Source organism: Sminthopsis crassicaudata, chromosome 5, assembly GCF_048593235.1.
Source record: "Sminthopsis crassicaudata isolate SCR6 chromosome 5, ASM4859323v1, whole genome shotgun sequence".
NCBI classification, from domain to species: Eukaryota; Metazoa; Chordata; class Mammalia; order Dasyuromorphia; family Dasyuridae; genus Sminthopsis; species Sminthopsis crassicaudata.
The window spans coordinates 93,964,594-93,983,740 of NC_133621.1; the positions used below are offsets into that span (position 1 = coordinate 93,964,594).

The 19,147-nt window shown below is 33.0% G+C and overlaps 1 protein-coding gene across 1 annotated transcript in view; it reads right to left on the reverse strand.

Annotated features, from left to right (window-relative positions):
• Positions 1 to 19,147, reverse strand: part of CNTNAP2 (contactin associated protein 2) — a 2,674,182-nt gene that overhangs the window by 1,025,283 nt on the left and 1,629,752 nt on the right. Inside the window, exon 11 of the mRNA XM_074267631.1 lies at positions 14,907 to 15,013. Coding sequence (XP_074123732.1) covers positions 14,907 to 15,013 — 107 coding nt within the window. The remainder of the gene's footprint in view (positions 1 to 14,906; positions 15,014 to 19,147) is intronic.

Consider the following 19,147-nt stretch of genomic DNA (forward strand, 5'->3'; position numbering starts at 1 on the left):
TATCAAATATTTGGGAATATATCTACCAAAGGAGAGTCAGGAATTATATGAGCAAAATTACAAAACACTTGCCACAAAAATAAAGTCAGATTTAAATAATTGGAAAGACATTCAATGTTCTTGGATAGGCCGAGCGAATATAATAAAGATGACAATACTCCCCAAACTAATCTATTTATTTAGTGCTATACCAATCAGACTCCCAAGAAACTATTTTAATGACCTAGAAAAAATAACAACAAAATTCATATGGAAGAATAAAAGGTCGAGAATTGCAAGGGAACTAATGAAAAAAAAGTCAGAGGAAGGTGGTCTAAGTGTACCTGATTTAAAGCTATATTATAAAGCAACAGTCACCAAAACCATTTGGTATTGGCTAAGAAATAGACTAGTTGATCAGTGGCATAGGTTAGGTTCACAGGACAAGATAGTGAATAAAAATAGCAATCTAATCTTTGACAAACCCAAAGATCCCAAATTTTGGGATAAGAATTCATTATTTGACAAAAACTGCTGGGAAAACTGGAAATTAGTATGGCAGAAACTAGGCATGGACCCACATTTAACACCACATACTAAGATTAGATCAAAATGGGTCCAAGATTTAGGCATAAAGAACGAAATCATAAATAAATTGGAGGAACATGGGATGGTTTACCTCTCAGACTTGTGGAGGAGGAAGGAGTTTGTGTCCAAGGGAGAACTAGAGACCATTATTGATCACAAAATAGAACATTTTGATTACACCAAATTAAAAAGTTTCTGCACAAACAAAACTAATGCAAACAAGATTAGAAGGGAAGTAACAAATTGGGAAAAAATTTTTACAGTTAAAGGTTCTGATAAAGGCCTCATCTCCAAAATATACAGAGAATTGACTTTAATCTATAAGAAATCAAGCCATTCTCCAATTGATAAATGGTCAAAGGATATGAACAGACAATTTTCAGATGATGAAATTAAAACTATTTCCACTCATATGAAAGAGTGTTCCAAATCACTATTGATCAGAGAAATGCAAATTAAGACAACTCTGAGGTATCATTACACACCTGTCAGATTGGCTAAGATGACAGGAACAAATAACGATGAATGTTGGAGGGGCTGTGGGAAAACTGGGACACTGATGCATTGTTGGTGGAGTTGTGAAAGAATCCAGCCATTCTGGAGAGCAATCTGGAATTATGCCCAAAAAGTTATCAAAATGTGCATACCCTTTGACCCAGCCATACTACTACTGGGCTTATACCCCAAGGAACTACTAGAGAAGGGAAAGGGTCCTGTATGTGCCAAAATGTTTGTGGCAGCCCTTTTCATAGTGGCTAGAAGCTGGAAGATGAATGGATGTCCATCAATTGGAGAATGGTTGGGTAAACTATGGTATATGAATGTTATGGAATATTATTGTTCTATAAGAAATGACCAACAGGAGAAATATAGAGAGGCTTGGAGAGACTTACATCAACTGATGCTGAGTGAAACGAGCAGAACCAGAAGATCATTATACACTTCAACAATGATACTGTACGAGGATGTATGCTGATGGAAGTGGATTTCTTCAACATAGAGAAGAGCTAATCCAATTCCAATTGATTAATGATGGACAGAACCAGCTACATCCAGAAAAGAAACAATGGGAAATGAATGTAAACTGTTATTTTTACCTTCCGAATCCAATTCTTCCTGTGCAACAAAAAATTCGGTTCTACACACATATATTGTATCTAAATTATACTGTAATATATTTAACATATATAAGACTGCTTGCCATCTGGGGGAGGGGTTTGGGGGAGGAAGGGAAAAAATCTGAATAGAAGTAAGTGCAAGGGATAATGTTTTAAAAAATTACCCATGCATATGTACTGTCAAAAAATGTTATAATTATAAAATAAAATAAAAATAAATAAAATAAAAAAAAATAATAAAATAAAAAAAAATAAAAAAAAAATAAATAAAATAAAATAAAAAAAAAAAAAAAAAAGAATAGTGCTATAAGCAAATTAGAAGAGTAAAGCATAGTCTTTTTCTCAGATATGTAGAGAAGGAAGGAATATATGGCCTATGTACTATCTTCATAATATGAAATGCAAAATGGATAATTTTCATTATATAAAATTAAAAAGGTTTTGCATAAGCAACACCAATGTGGACAAGATTCGAAGGGAAGCAGAAAACTGGGAAGAAATTTTTACATCTAAGGGTTCTTATAAAGGCATCATTTCTAAAATACATAAAGAATTGACTCACATTTATAAGAGTACAAGCCATTCACCAATTGATAAACGGTGAAAGGATATGAACAGACAATTTTTAGATGAAGAAATTAAAATCATTTCTAGTCATATGAAAAATGCTCTAAATCACTGTTGATCAGAAAAAAAAAGTAAATTAAAGCAACTCTGAGGTACCACTACACACCTATCAGACTGGCTAAGATGACATGAAAAGATAATGATAAATGTTCAAGGGGATATGGGAAAACTGGGACACTAATACCACATTGGTGGAGTTGTGAACTAATCCATGCAACCTAGAGAGTAATTTGGAACTATGCCCAAAGGGCTATCAAAATGTGCATACCCTTTGATATAGAAGTGTCTTTACTGGGACTGCATCCTAAAGAGAACATAAAAAAAAGGAAAAGGATCCACATATGCAAAAATGTTTGTAGCAGTCCTTTTTGAAGTATCAAGGAAATGGAAAGAGTGGATGCCCATTGGTTAGGAATGGCTGAAAAAGTAAGGGTATATGAATGTAATGGAATATAATTGTTCTATAAGAAATGATAAGCAGAATAATTTCAGAAAGTCCTGGAGAGACTTGCATGAACTGACATTAAATAAGGTGAGTGGAACCAAGAGAACATTGGACATAGCAACAAGAAGATTATGTGATGATCAATTCTGATGAATGTAGCTCTTTTCAACAATGAGATGATTCAGGCTAATTCCAATAGACTTGTGATAGAGAGAGCAACTTGGTCCCAGAAAGAGGATTGTGGGGACTGAATGTGGATCACAACATAGTATTTTTACCTTTTTGTTGTTAATTGCTTGCTTTTTGTTTTCTTTCTCATTTTTTCTTCTTTTTTGATCTGATTTTTCCTGTGCAACATCATAATTGTGGAAATATCTATAGAAGAATTGCATATGTTTAACATATATTTGATTACTTGCTGACTAGAGGAGAGTGTGGGAAGAAGCAAGGGAGAATAAATTTGGAGCACAAGGTTTTGCAGGAATAAATGTTGAAAATTATCTTTGCATATATTTTGAAAATAAAAGCTATCATTTAAGAACAAACAAACAAACAAACAAAAACTCCTCACTCCAACATCCTGAATTAGTGTCTCTCTTGTATTGATATTACATTTTCTGAGATTATATTTTATCTCTCAAGCTAAACTAAACTCTACAAGAGCAGATGTTGCCCTGTTCTATACGTCTATATTCACAGAACAGATACCCTTTTTTCCAAATGTTTGCATTGAAACTAAATATTAGGATCATTGTAAAATATCTCAATTAGCAGTGGTAAAGGCAATGTTTAAGTTAGGAATCAACAAGAAAGTAGAGGGGAAATCTCATTCCAATTTTTCCTTCAATTAATGATTTCAATTGTGTTACAAACTGGCATATTCAATGTTTTATCAAAGTAGGATGGGGAGATTTCTACAGGTTGTAATGTGCTGGATTAATATGTCATTAGTCCAGAAGGGGAGCAGAGTGTCACCTCAAAATTTTTGATAAAGAATATTCAAAGATAAGGCCTACTAATTGTGATGAAGTTTTCTTTCCTGCTTGGGTCATTATTTCACTAATGTTACAGTGTATCTTATTCCACATTTATCAGTTAACTTGCTTATTTAAGCCTTAATAGAAGAGAGGCTTCTTGGAGGTTGAACCTCTAGGATCTTTCATCTATTTAACTCTAAAATTTATTATAATATTCTATAGCAGATAGATGCTTAATAAATGTTTACTGAAATGAACTGAAGAGAAAAATGTTTTCCATGGGAATATAGATTTGATTTCTAGTATTACCTAGTGTTCAGTTTTCACATTTCCACACAATGATAAACAATCCATTCTCAGGAATCTACTCTATTTCTGCTCAGCAGTACCTTCATGCAGCTTTTTCTTTCATACAAACAGGAGAGTTTCTATTGCTTATGAGAAAGAACTAGTCACTTTGGAATATTACTTCTTTTTTATTTTCTTTCTTTTTCTCATCATTTTTTCTTTTCCTTTCTCATTTTCCTTTTTACTTATTATTTTCATAGTCCAAAGAAGTTCAAGATGGTTGGGAGATTCAGAGTTTCCATTGTACTGTTGTTTGCCAAGCAAAAGACTTGATGAGACAGTCCCCAGAGCCTAGATGATAAAGGGTGAAAGGAAAAATGATGATACTTAAAGACCTGATTTTGGTGTTCAGCTGCCATTGAGAAGCTCTATGGATCGCTGTTTCTCTCTACAGCCATCTCCTTTTGTATGTACTTTTGCAAATCAGCTTTTAAAAAAGGAGTTTTAGTTAAAAAGAAAGAAATACTACTGAAAGTAAGGAAAGCTAGTTCTAAAACTGAAATTGAACCTTTTCTTTCCATTCTTAATCTTAGTCATCTTTTCAAAGCAATTCATGAAGAAAGGGATTAATTTGTAACTTTAGTTGCCTTAGAAATTTAAAGGTCTTTGGGCTTTATCTCCAAATGACCTGAACTGTTTTAATCCAATGTGATTCAGTTTGGCTGTAGCTAAAAGATATGACAACAGATTTTAAATCCCCTTTCTAATGCTCCTGAACTGGTAACACTTTTCCATTTCCTTTGAGTCTTGTTTTATCCATTTATATCAGATGAAAAACACAACTAAAACAACAATTTATTGCTTCCCTTTGTAATAAATGTATTTTCAGGAATTGATATTTGGTGTATTTTATTTTTTTTCTCGCTTTGCACCAAAGTTCCAGTTATCAGGAAGGAAGCCTTTTAAGATGGAGAAAATCAGCACACATAAGCAAAACATTTTGAGCCTTTCAGTTGTTTACATTCTTCACAATTAAAAAAAAAACTATATTTGATGGATGAGTGATGGAATGAAGGATAGCACCTGGTGTTCAACTTTTCAAAAGAACACTGCTTTTCACATCAGAATACTAAAATAAATAAATAAGTCTCTGTCACAAAGTACAGTCTTAAATCTTAAAAATTCAATGAGAAAAGCAAGAAAAGAAACTTACTTTCTAATTAGGGAAGTTACATATATGGGAGAACACCTAAGTGGCACAATGAACAAAATGTCAAGTCTGAAAAGTCAAGAAATCTTCCTGAGTTCAAATTTGGCCTCAGACACTTACTAGTTGCATTACCGTGGACAAGTCATTTAATCTTGTTTGCTTCAGTTTTCTCATCTGTAAAATTAGCTGGAGAAAGAAATGGCAGACCATTCCAGTATTTGCCAAAAAATCCCAAACAGGGTCATGAAAATTCAGATGGATTGACAGCAACAATCAATCAACATATATGGGAAGTTTCAGCTGCATATCATATGAAAATATACTGTATTTTTAAAGTACAAGAGCAATGAAAAAGGTTATGAATTTTCTTTAATACTATTTCCATTATTAAAAGCCATTTTTTCTGATGTTAAACTGCTTGGCAGTGCCAAGGACTTTGGTGGTAAGAACCATTTTTTTATCTAGGTATTCAATAGCTAAGGCTACAAAATAATTCTATTTGAAGGGTTAATTTTGTCAGAATTTTTTAAGTGCAAGTCAAAACACTTCATTTCATTAAAATTTTCAAAGTTTTATTAAATTGTAAAATGGTTTTATTATTTTCAAAGTGAATAATTTTATAGTCAACTGTTGAAAATGAAATCAATACATATGATACATTTACTTTGAAGTACCTAAAATTTGTTTACCATAGATTTGTTCTTTAGTAACGTGTTCTAACTCTATTTTTCTACCTCAGAATAAATCCCATAGACCCTAATGGCCATGGACTAAAGTGAGTCTGGTTATTTTTAGAAAAGCAACCTTCCTAGAAATAGTTACATATCAGTTTCATTTTCCAGAGCAAGACAAAGACAGATACCAATATCTGTGACATAAAATGCACATATCTTCTTGTATTGATGATGTATGGGTATGTCATACATCACCATTTCTCTCTCTCTCTTTCTTTCTCCCTACCTTCTTCTCTCCTTCCTTCTGTGTTTCTCTCTGTCTCTGTCCCCTTCCTTCCCTCTCTTCATTTCTTTCTCTTCAATTTTAATTCTTTCTTTTCTCTCTCCATATAAACATTCACGCATACATAAATATAGAAAATCCATATATACCTCTATCTGTATATCTACATATATTCATAGACAGATAGATAGCTTATCCATTGGAGTTTTAGGTTTTGCCTCTTTTCTTTGTAGACTTAATTAACATACTGTATTATAATGATTTATCAAGATTTTTCCTATTATTTTTCTTTTAAAAAGGCACACAGGACAGCAGAGAGAACACTGGATTTGTAATCTGAGGGCTAGGTATGAAATCTGATTCTGTCACTGTGACCACCAGTAAATTACCATCTTTCTGAGTCTCCTTTTCCTCATATGTGAAAGAGGGGGTGAAACTTGATGAACTCTGCAGCCTCTTCTAGCTTTGAATCTATGATTACTATGAAGCACAAAGTCTAATTTCCTTTTTTAAAAACAATACAATTTATATCTCTCTTTCATTTCACTAGGAATCTATAATTAATTTCAAATATAAGCATATATTATAGATTCTATTTTCATGGTTTTTATATTTTACTATAACATTATATTATAGTGTGGTTCATCTCTGTGCTAAATAAATGCCCTGACAAATTATTGTGCACCCATTCTCTAATTGTTTATCTCTATACAGTATACTATGTTACTTAGTCCTCTATGCTCTATTCTGCTAGTGTTTCATGCTGTTCCCAGTGCCATCTGTTCTATTCCACTATGCTCTCTTCTCCAGGATTTCTTTGCTTTCTCTTCCTTTTTCTGTGACATCAATATTTAGGGATGTATGGGGCTTGATTTTGATAGTGATAGTTAGCAAACTATATCTTCATTTTCTTTCAAATGGCAACCCTTCCAGATCTTTTTTTTTTCACTGTCTTTGATGCTTATGATTTAGGATATTTGGGAACACCAGAATTCTGATTGCTGGTAAACATTAGTAAACCTCTATGTCTATCAGCAGGTAGGATTAATTCCTTCCTTCCTTTCTTTCTTTCTTTCTTTCTTTCTTTCTTTTTTTACTATTCTTTACTTTAAATAATCTATAGTTATAATGGATTATAAATAATATAAAATAGGTTATTGAAGATCATCTGTAGCTTTCATGTGTGCAGTAATGAGATGCACTATTATTTACAGTTTGCAGATTTATGTTCCTACAACTAAAGATTTCAGAAAATAGAACTGTTTCCTCTTCAAATATCAATTTGCCAAGATTTCTGAAGAACTGATTTCTACATTGATATTGCTTTGTCAGTGGAATTTTTCATTCTTGAATTTCAGGCTAGTCACATAATCATTAGATTGGAGGAGACCTTGAAAGGTCATTTATTTCATTCCCCTGTACAAGCTTTAGGTTTTTTAAGGCTTTGAAAGGTATTTGTCTTTTCAATGTATTTCTTTTGACATAAATGTTCTTAATTTTGCTTACTTTACTCTCCATCAATTCATACTTACATACACACACATACACACACACACGAACTACATAGATGTTCATTTTTTTCTCTGAAACCCTTTCATAATTTCTTTTCAGAATCAATTTTTTTTCTTTACTAGTTCCTGAATACTCTTGTGTGCTCATTTCTACAGAAGGCTAGACAGAAGCCAAATCCTTTAGTAGAGAGAAGTAACAGAGAGAGAAGTCCATACTAAAACACACCGACTGAACAATCATTGACTATTTATTGAATTTCCACTATGAACTTAATAAGTTACTTTTTGTAGGGGCTGAAGACATAAAAGTTAGAATCCCTGCCCATATCTTAGAGAGCTAACAAATGCCATTAATAGTAGAGGCATTAGTAGACTATGAGCCCAAGTAGCCAACACTAATATAATAGTAAATAATGAAGTGAACAAGCGTAACTTCAGATATGGAATAGCAAACTGTATCTTCCACTTCTATCAGAGAAATCTACAATCACAAAATAAGGTATATATTATCCATCATGATCAATGTTTGTTATATTGGGAGGGTTTTACTTTATAGCAACATGAAGCTGACAAAGTAAGGGAATTCACTGGGAAGTAACAATGATGCTTATAAAAATTAGCAACAATAGGACTTCCTTTTGTTAGAAATCCATGTTTCCTTTGAAGATGGTACTGAATATGTACTATGTTTTGTTACTTCTTCCAGAATCATAGGAAATATATTCCACTACATAGTCTAATGTTTCTCAAATTTACAAGTACTCTTACTACACTTAAAGCACCAAAAATGAAATTTTTATTAACAATAAACAATTCTATCAAATGTCAATAACAACAGTATCAACGTCTACCCGTATCAAAGTTTTGTTCATTTCTATATTTCACTTTTTTGCCAGATAAGCTGAATACCTCATACAATGTAGACATATAACGTACTGCTAATATGAACTACGCCTTTTTGTTTATCATCCCTTCTTTATATCTTGTCTTAAAGTTGCTTAGAGCTTTGAGAGATGAAGTAAGTTGCACAGCATCACATGGGTAAAATGTGTCAGAAGCAGGACTTAAATCCATGTCTTCCTTATTCCAAGGCTAACTTTCTATTCACAAAGCCATTCTACTGTTAGTATATTATTTGGAAATAAATATATGTATACATATATAAGGGCATGTGCTTATTTTTTCTCTCTGATAAAAGTGTAATTTTTAAAAAAGCTTTAGAATTCATTCTTTTAGACAAACTTAAATATCCTTTAGTCTATTGTCATGTGGCACTAGGACATATTATATAAATTAATTCCCTAGAAGTTGGGCAAAACTCCACTGGATGTGGGAGAGATAATACAACATACATATATACATGTAAATGTATATGCATATATTTCTCTGTATATGTATACATACATCATATATATGTCATAAATATATGAGTATATATCAGGTACATATGTTCATGTGTATTCATAGGTATCTGATCAATATACAAATGCATTGCATGCAAAGTCACATGCTTATCTATGCATACACATGTGTTTATATATGTGATGGATATGTATTCATAGATACATACACAAATATATGTGTGAATACACAAACATATGTATATACCTATTTATATACCTATACATCTATGAAATCTATGTTCTAGTCCTGACTCCAAGTTGTGAACTATTATAAGTCAGCAGGAAAAAAAAAATTGAACTTCAATTTTTCTCATCTGTCAAATCACTAGGCAGGAGTAGATGATCTCTAAGTCTGTTCCAGCTGTAAAATTATGTGCCTCAACAGGGCCTTGTCTCACCTTGACTGATCGAGTTAATCTACTGCTTAAAAATTATTTAAATATTTTAAAATTGAATGGTAAAATATGAAATGTCTGCTGTGTTGTATTAGAGATTAGGCTTTTTACCAGTGGAAATTCATCTTCTTAAAATATTTTTACAACTTGATTTATAACTTATTTACAAGAGGCAGATTCCATCTTATTCTTTCCTCCTTTCCTCTCTCCTTTCCTTAGTTCCTCCTCTCCCACACCCCCATTGTTCCTCATGCTTTCAATATTTGATAGATATACTTACTGATATACATTTAAAGGGCTGCCTAAATGATCAAGTGAACTATTTTTCATTAATAAGCACTATTCCACAAGAGAATATATGGGCAGTAAATACTTCTTGAAAATATCATAATAGACTTCAATACCCATATGAAGACAATCTGTAATATCAGTGACCTAAATAGCTATGGCTTATGAACATTACAAATACCATTGAATAAAGTAGAGGGACAAGGTCTTTTTTTTTTCCACTCCTCTGTGAACATTGATACATTGATGTTTTTTGCTTCTTTTAAACTTTATTGTTAATTTTAAAATATATGAACAATAAGACTCAGCAGGACTGTGTACTCCAGTCCTGTAGCCTTTGAGCCCTTACTAACATGGCTGACCTAGATAAGAGCCCTGTAATAGCTCATCTTCTTTCAAGTGTCATTCAATCATTTATCAGGAAACTCTTCTCACTTGGACTTCAGAATTAGTCAATCAATGAGAAAACCAACCAAACTAAAGATTGTTCCTGCTCAGCTGGCTTACCTAAGGAACTATGGGAGGGAAGCAAAATGCCACCTACACCATGCCAAACACTATGCTAAACAAGATATAAATATATCGTTTGACTCTCACAAGGATTAAAACTAATGGTCACCTAAAAATTTGAGTCAGGACTTCCTTCACTAGGATTTCTTCTGTTCAAAATGTATCTGTAAAGAAGGCTTTGTTCCTGTACCATCTCTGAATGCTCTCAAGCTCCTGGAAGAATAATATACTTATATCATGAGATGGGATAAAATGAAACAAGGACCAAAGCATATGAAGCTGAGATAGAGTTATGGGAACTACAAAGAGACAGAATTTAGAAAAGCAGAGAGTTCAGTCAAAGCATGCTGATTTTGCTATCACAAAGAACTGGATTCAATGCAATTTTTGACATTGTTCATTATTTACCAAACACAAGTCATTTATATTCTCTGAGGCTCTCTTCTGAAGAACCAAAAGAGGACATGAGTAGCATTTGCCTAATGGTATTGTTGGGATGCCCAAAGGATATAAACTGCATATATCTGCATAAATTATTATTATTATTATTATTATTATTATTATTATTATTACTGGTTTTGGAAGGGACCTTATAAATCAATAAATCCAATTATGTCATTTTCGAGATGGAAATATGTAACTAGTCCAAAGTCCCACAGGTAATGACTACCAATCTCAAGGACACATTTCTTCTTTTCCTATTGAACCAAGTACCAGACTGATTCTCTTCTTTTTCATTTGTTTCCTCAAATTTGGGGATTTCAATGTGCAGCCAGTATCTTCTGACCATCTTCATCTCCCATTCATCAAGCTCTCTAACTTGCCATGACCTAATTAGAATTTCCGCTTATAGTCTTTCCCATTTCAATTCATCATTTTTACTAATCTGCCAAAAAAAAAATCAAAAGCATTCTCTGATCTTGTTACTCCCTTGCTCAAAAATCTGAAGTGGCTCTAAATGGTTATTAGAGTAAAATATAAATTCCCATTTAAGGTCTTCTGCATTCTGGTCATAGTCTATTTATCATTCTTTATAAATCAAAAAAGATTTTTTTTCATTTACTATGTATTTATATTCTTTCCATCTCAGTTTCCTTCCCCAATTAGAAAAGAGAAGGGAAAAAAACTTGTGATAAACATATAGTTATTCAAGAAAAATTATCACACTGACCATGTCAAAATTATATTTGTCATCCAGCAACTTAAGACTATTATCTCTCTTTCAGGGAATGAGAACCCTGTGTGATTATAAATTCCCTGAGTTCAAGGTGACACATGAACTGAATCTCAGACTGACACAAGTATTTTAATGCTGGTTGGTCATTGCACTATGCATAATTCTCAAGTCTTTTAAAGTTCTTTGTCTTCACAATGTTCCAATTTTCAAAATGGTTCTTTTCTTTCTAGTCTATTTTTCTCGTTAATCCCTTTAATCAATATTCCAACCAAACTAGATTATTGCTAGTCACCAACTCCACAAATTTGTCTCCTGCTTTTGTGCATTGAGCTTAAGCATCCCAGAGTTGAAAATACACTCCCCCTGCACCTCACACAATTTCCTTTAAAGTCTATGTCAGCTGCTATCTCAGTTATGAAATTTCCCCTGATCCCTACAGCTGTTATTATTACTTGTTAGTAATAAGAATAGATGATATTTATATAGTTCTTGATGGGTGGCAAAACATCCTATAAATATCTCAATATTATCACATGTTATCTTCTGTAGGTACATATAAAGAAACTGAGGCACACAGAGTATGTGTCTTGCCCGGGGTCACAGAGCTGGAAACATAAGTTTGAATCCTGCCTCAAACACTAAGCATAAGGTGCAAGCAGGACCCAATATCAGAACACTACCTAGTTAGAATGAGAAACATAGAGGTCAGGATTGAGATTGAAAAAGAGTTGGTATGGGGAAATACAAGTTAAGTAATCAGATAGAAATTAGGATCAAATAGAGAAGAGGAAAAGGATAAGGAAAAAAATATATAAAAGGAAAGAAATTAGTCAAACTGAGTAGATCAACTAGGCCAGTATGTCCTGAATTGCTTTTCCTTAGCTGGACTTTAATTTACATGCCACCTAATCACAACAGGTCAACAAACATTTATTAAGTATTTACTATGTGCCAGGTATTGAGTCAAATGTTAAGGATTCAAAGCTAAGTAAAAAAAAAAAAAAAGGTCCCAAATTCCAAGGAGCTCACAACTTAATGAAAGAAGTGACATGAAAGATACTTACAGAGCAGACAGAAGATAGGTACTAGCAGGTAAGGAGTAGAGAGGATTGAAAACATTTCTTGAAGAAAGTAGAAGACAAGGAAGAATAAAAGGAATCTAGTAAGCCAAAAGGTGAAGGTGAGGATGGAGAACATTCTAAATATATGGGACAGCCAGTGAAAATGCATGGCATTAGGAAATGAGAGTACTGTATGTAAGAAATAGCAAAAATGCCAGCATCTTTGATAACAGTCCTCAGAGGGGTTCAAAGTGTCAGAAGATCTTCATCTTTACAAAGCTAAATTTGACTTTATATTTGATCCTGGACATAAAAGGGCATCTTATGTGTTGGGCAGTTACATAGTTAGAACTATAGTCACACAGTCAAGCTCTGTAGTTGGAAGATATATATAATTAAAGATAGCTTTTCTGAGGAGAAAACTGGAGAAGTGACTTGCTTACAATCACACACCTGTGTGAAGTAGAGTAAAGAAGCATTTGAATAAAGGTCTTTTAATTTATAATCCAAGGATCTTGCTATTAAACTATGTTGTCTGAAACTTAGGAATCAGGGTGAAGAGTCCTCACCAAGTTTCCAGAAATTTATAAACATCTCAACCTCTCATTGTTGCATAGGGTCCTTTGCCATTTAATGCATATGAATTTCAGTGGTGTAAGTCCTTCTCTTTCCTTTGTTTTGGTTCTGTGTTTGTTGCTTTACCTCTTGCCTTCTGTATTTTTTAATAAAATACTACTTGGACCTCCATTTTAAAAGAAAGATTTCTTTTTTGGCTTGCCTGCTATGATTATATGTAGATGGCTAAAGTCATAGACTACAGAAGAGTATGTTAAATGGGAATTTTTAACTCAAAGGATCAAGGAACTTTAAAATGTCAAAGTATGTTAGATGCAATCTCATTGGGATGGCTTTATTTTCAAGGTAATTAAGTTGGGAAGCAGAGAGATGAATTGATATGCCCAAAGTCACAAAAGCAAATTATTGACAGATTTTAAACTAAAAAAAGTAGATCTTTAAATTCCTACCCATGTGACTATTTCTACTTTATCATTCCAGTAGCCAAACTGTTAAGACTTATATATGGTGATTTCTCAATTTCTCTCTCTCTCTCTCTCTCTCTCTCTCTCTCTCTCTCTCTCTCTCTCTCTCTCTCTTTAGTGATCTATTAGTGATTTTATGTATATGTATTGGTGACTATGGTATATATATAGCATTTATTTCCATTTATAGGTAATTATACCATCATACTTTATACTCTTGGACAAAAAATATTATTTTAGTTTCTTCTCATATATAAATTCTTCCCTGAGGATATTATCTTTACAGACATTAGAATTTCATATGTAGTATCCTTCTTACTGGGTGACCTCCAACTCTGATGCATAGGTTAGGTACCTTGGACAAGTATCCCAGGTTCAAAGTACTTAGGGGGCACAGACTCTCAAAATTAAAGTTCACGAACTCACATCAATGTATTTACATTTAATAGCTATCCAGAAGCTATAATTAGCTCAAAGAAAATAAATTTGCTGAGATGGCATTTTAAGAACAGTAGCTATAAGGCATATACTCTCTTTTGGCTATTATTAAAAGTCCTGTTGACCTACTCATAAGACTTACAAGATAAAAATTTGTTCATTTTTACAATTCATCTCAAAATACCTCTATAAGTTTGATTGTTGTATTCATCAAGATAAATATTTTTCTTTTATTCTGCATATCAGGAAAAGAGAAAAATCATGACAAAACATTTATTGCACCTACAATTAATTCAACATCTAAAAAAACCCCCAATTTTCACAGACAGTAAATAACAGATCTAGGTTGGCATGATAATTCAATAGACCTTAAAAGATTCATTATATTACTCCTATTAGAACAAGTTACTTTCTTTTTGCTGTTCTTTAACTTCATTGTATATCTTCAATGCTCTGGAATACTGTGCCAAACACACACATACATGAGTTTCTAGACCTAGAGGTGTTTACACTTAAGACTTATTGGTCACACTATGCCCATCATGCCATTATCACCAGCATTCAAACTCTGAATAGAGTCAATATTGCCAATTATTCTCACTGTCAAATACTTCTGCCAAAACCAGTTGTAAAATAAACAATGCCTTCATTAAATATGGGTATTATTTTGTCCCCCTCCCTGTGACATTCAGCTTAGCGAGTATATTTTGGAAGCTCAGGTGTTACTTTGTGTAAGACCTACAGCAAAATCTTTCATTCAGTAGCTAATTTTCCAGTTCATGGATTATCCATGCTCAGTTTTCTAGGCTTTATAGCAGTGATAAAAACAAACAAACAAAAAACATGGGATTCTCATGTAATTACAACTATAAAGTGAGATAAATTGGCACTTACAGTTATGGCAGGTGGCCCCGCTGTATCCTGTCCCATCACAAGTGCACTTGAAGCTATCCCAGGTTTGGGAGCATTTACCACCATGCTCACAGTGATTGGGCACACATCTGTCAGGACAAGAGACAAACAGAAATGAACCAACCAACAAACAAGATTTATGAATGGCTAACTTCCAAGCTGCCTGGGCAATATATCATTTCAATGCCAGTTTGCCTTACTGAAGCAATTAATCCTTGTTAGTTTAAGCAGATTAATATGATTCATGATGGAAAGTGCCAACTGTACAAAAGATGATGTATCACAGATCTGGTGTTTCCCAATTTTGAGCAAACAACAGAAATTAACAAACTGTTGGAAGATGCATTTGCATATAAAAGGTTGAAATTTATTTTTGTTTTTATACAAAGGAAGATACTTGCTCCATGATTTTTTCCTGGAAAGAAGATGGAGATGAGCTATTTTATATGTGTATGGCACATTCTATGATATAATTAAGGTAGTTATAGAAAGTTGAACTTGTATAATACAATCTGTATCAGGAGTACTGACACTATTGTTTCTTATTAAAGCCATTATAAACCTACTAGCTAATGGAAAACACTAGGAGCATGTTAACCAGGGGAAGTTTTTAAAGTGATATCATACACCAGAGACTCCTCAGCAGAATTGTGTAGAAGTGGCAACTTATTTTTGACAAATCCATCTTATTTTATTTTTTAAACATCCCTTTCTTTTTTTATAACCCATAATCATCTGAAATCATTCAAAAGAGATATAGACAACAGTAGCATGTTTACCAATAAATATTAGAGTGAATTTATTCATTAATTTGTTCAACAAATATCTATTAGAAATTAGATCCATGTCCTGAAGCATTAGAACAAAGAAGAGAAAGTATATATAAAAAGTCCACTCTTTACGCCCTGAAAGAGATCCCACAAAGATAGACAATTCCAGACCCCCCCCCCAAGTGAAGGAGAAAATATTATAGGCAACAACAAGGAAAAAAAAAACACAACTGAAATATGGTGAAGTCACATCTAGAATCACACAAGACCTAGCAGCAGTCACATTAAAAGATTACAAGTCTTAAAACAGTGTGTGTGTGTGTGTGTGTGTGTGTGTGTGTGTGTGTACGCGCATAAAATCAAAGAGCAAAAACTGGTGTTGTCCAAAAATAACATACCCATCAAAGTGAAGTATAATCCTGAATGAAAAAAAAAAGAAATTAAATGAATTGCCAAACTTCCAAGATTTTATTGTAACAAAACAAAAAACAAAACAAAACAAAACAAAACAAAAAAACCTGAACTTAATAGAAAATTTGACTTATAAGAGACAAGAGAAATATAAAGTAAACATCAAAGGCTATTTAATTATGAGACAATAAGAACAAACTGTTCATGCTGTATATGTGGAAATATAAACTATGTGCTTAAGATCATCATTAGTATTTGGATATTTCAAAAGGAAAACTAGAAAAGAACTGAGTATGATGTCAGTTCTAAAAATCAAAACCATATAGGAAACACAGAAGAATTAGATGAGCAAGGAGAGTTGGTAGTTCTGGAGCCCTACTTCCATTGGGAATGGGTTAAAGAGGAAACAATACATATACATTTAGAAGGGCATAAAAAGTCTTCTAAATTCTAAAGGAAATTAGAGAGTAAAGGGAGGGAAAGAGAATGAAGGAAGAATACAAATGAAATAAGGTATAAAAATTAATGGGAATGAGATGAAAGGAAGTGCAAAAGTGGAGGAAGAAAATAAAGAAAGGATCTTTGAAGTAGGGGTAGGAAACTGAGACCTTTTAAAGACTTTAGTTTAAAGTAGGCTGAGCTAAGATAGCAGAGTAAAAAAAGGGATGCACTGGAACTCTCCCTGAAACCACTCCAAATACCTCTTAAATAACAACTCTAAACAAAATTTTAGAGCATCAGCAAAGATGAAGTGAAACAATTTTCCAGCCAAAGACAACAAAGAGAAATTTAGAAGTGGAAGGGACATTCTAATTCATGTGGTCCAATGTCTTCAATTATGTTCAAGAAAAAAAAATTAGATTGGAATGAGGATTCTTAAATAAAAAATAGATAGAAAAATAGAGAAAGAATCAAAGAAAGAAAGAGAGAGAGGAAGGAAGGAAGGAAGGAAGGAAGGAAGGAAGGAAGGAAGGAAGGAAGGAAGGAAGGAAGGAAGGAAGGAAGGAAGGAAGGAAGGAAGGAAGGAAGGAAGGAATACATATCTTTTTGATGCTGTTTATATCCACTATATGTTATGTATTTTGCTAGGTATGAAGGATATAAGGGATAAAATTAAGGAGCTTACATTTTAAAGTTGATTAATGATATGATTTAATATGTGTGAAAATAAAGAATTAATACAAGGCAAAAGAAAAATTATGTTTCTACTAGAAACTGAGTAGATGCCCATCAGTTGGAGAATGACTGAATAAGTTATGGGATATGAATATTATGGAATATTATTGTTCTATAAGAAACGATCAGGATGATTTTAGAGAGGCCAGGAGAGACTTACATGAACTGATGTTAAATGAAATGAGCAGAACCAGGAGATCATTGTACATGACAATATCAATATTATATAACAATCAATTTTGATGAATGTAACTCTTTCCAACACTGAGATGATTGATACAAGTTTCAATGATCTTGTGATGAAGAAAGCCAGCGAGAGCACTGTGGGAACTGAGTGTGAATCACAGCATAGCATTTTCACTCTATTTGATGTTGTTCACTTGCATTTTGTTTTCTTACTCATTTACTTTCCTTTTTGATCTAATTTTTCTTGTGTAGCAAGAGAATTGTATAAATATATTTACACATATTAGAGTTAACATATTTTAACATGTATAATATATATTAAATTGCTTGCCATCTAGAGGAGAGGGTAGAAGGAGGGGAAAATCAATGTTGAAAAATAATCTGTGCATATGTTTTTTTCTTTCTTTTTTTATTAATAGTTTTTATTTACCAGATATATGCATGGGTAATTTTACAACACTGACAATTGCCAAACTTTTTTTTTTTTTTAGTTTTTCCCCTCCTTCCCCATTCCCCGATGGCAGGTTGACCAATACACGTAAAATATGTTAAAATATAAATTAAATACAATATATGTATACATGTCCATATAGTTATTTTGCTGTACAAAAAGAATTGGACTTGGAAACAGTGTACAATTAGCCTGTGAAGGAAATCCAAAATGCAGGCGGATAAAAATAGAGGGATTGGGAATTCTACGTAGTAGTTCATAATCATCTCCCAGAGTTCCTGTGCATATGTTTTGAAAATAAAAAGCCCTAAAAGAAGAAATTATATTTCCAGAAGGGGAGAATATTAACAACTAGGGAAAGGAAAGTAAATTCTCATGTGTAGCAGGTGTCCTTTCCTAAGCTTTTCTTTGAAAGAAGTTGGGGAATCTATAAGGTGAAGAACCAGGAAAGCATGCATAACAGAAATAAGGGAGTATTTGTGCAAATGGAAAAGCTAGGTATATAAGAAATAGTGCTGACAGGCCAGTTTGTGAGTAAAGGGAATTTATATGAAATAAGAGAAGTAAAAAATGAAGAGGTGAAGCAACCTCTCTGTAAAGCCACACAAATGGTAAGTGGAAGAGGCAGAATTAAAACCCAAGTTCTTTCACTCCAAATCCCACAGATCAGTAATTCTAACACCTCAGAATAACCAATGCTTTTTGCATTGTCTGGCACATAGTAGATACTTAATAAATGTTTGTAAATTGACTAATATCCCATTGATCATTATGCATGTCTTGTGGCATTTGCAGTTGTAAGGCTGTATGAAACTGAAACTAGGGGAGAAAGATTAGAATAGGTAAGACCTACCTTGCTAGGAATAGATTTGAAAATTAAATTTAACTTGGTAAATGGTCAAAGGATATGAATTTTCAGCTGATGAAATTAAAATCATGTATAGTTCTATAAAAACTAAATTATCCTTGATTAGATAAATGCAAATTAAAACAACTCTGAGGTACCAGTTCATACCTCTCAAATTGGCCAAGATGACAGGAAAAGGTAATGATAAATGTTGAAAGAAATGTGGAAAAAATGGGACACTAATGCATTGTTGATGGAGTTGTAAAATGATCCAATCATTTTGGAGAGCAATCTGGAACGATCTCCAAAGGACTATGAAACAGTGTATATCTTTTGACCCAGCAGTGCCCTTATTGTGTCTGTATGTTAAGGAAATCATAAA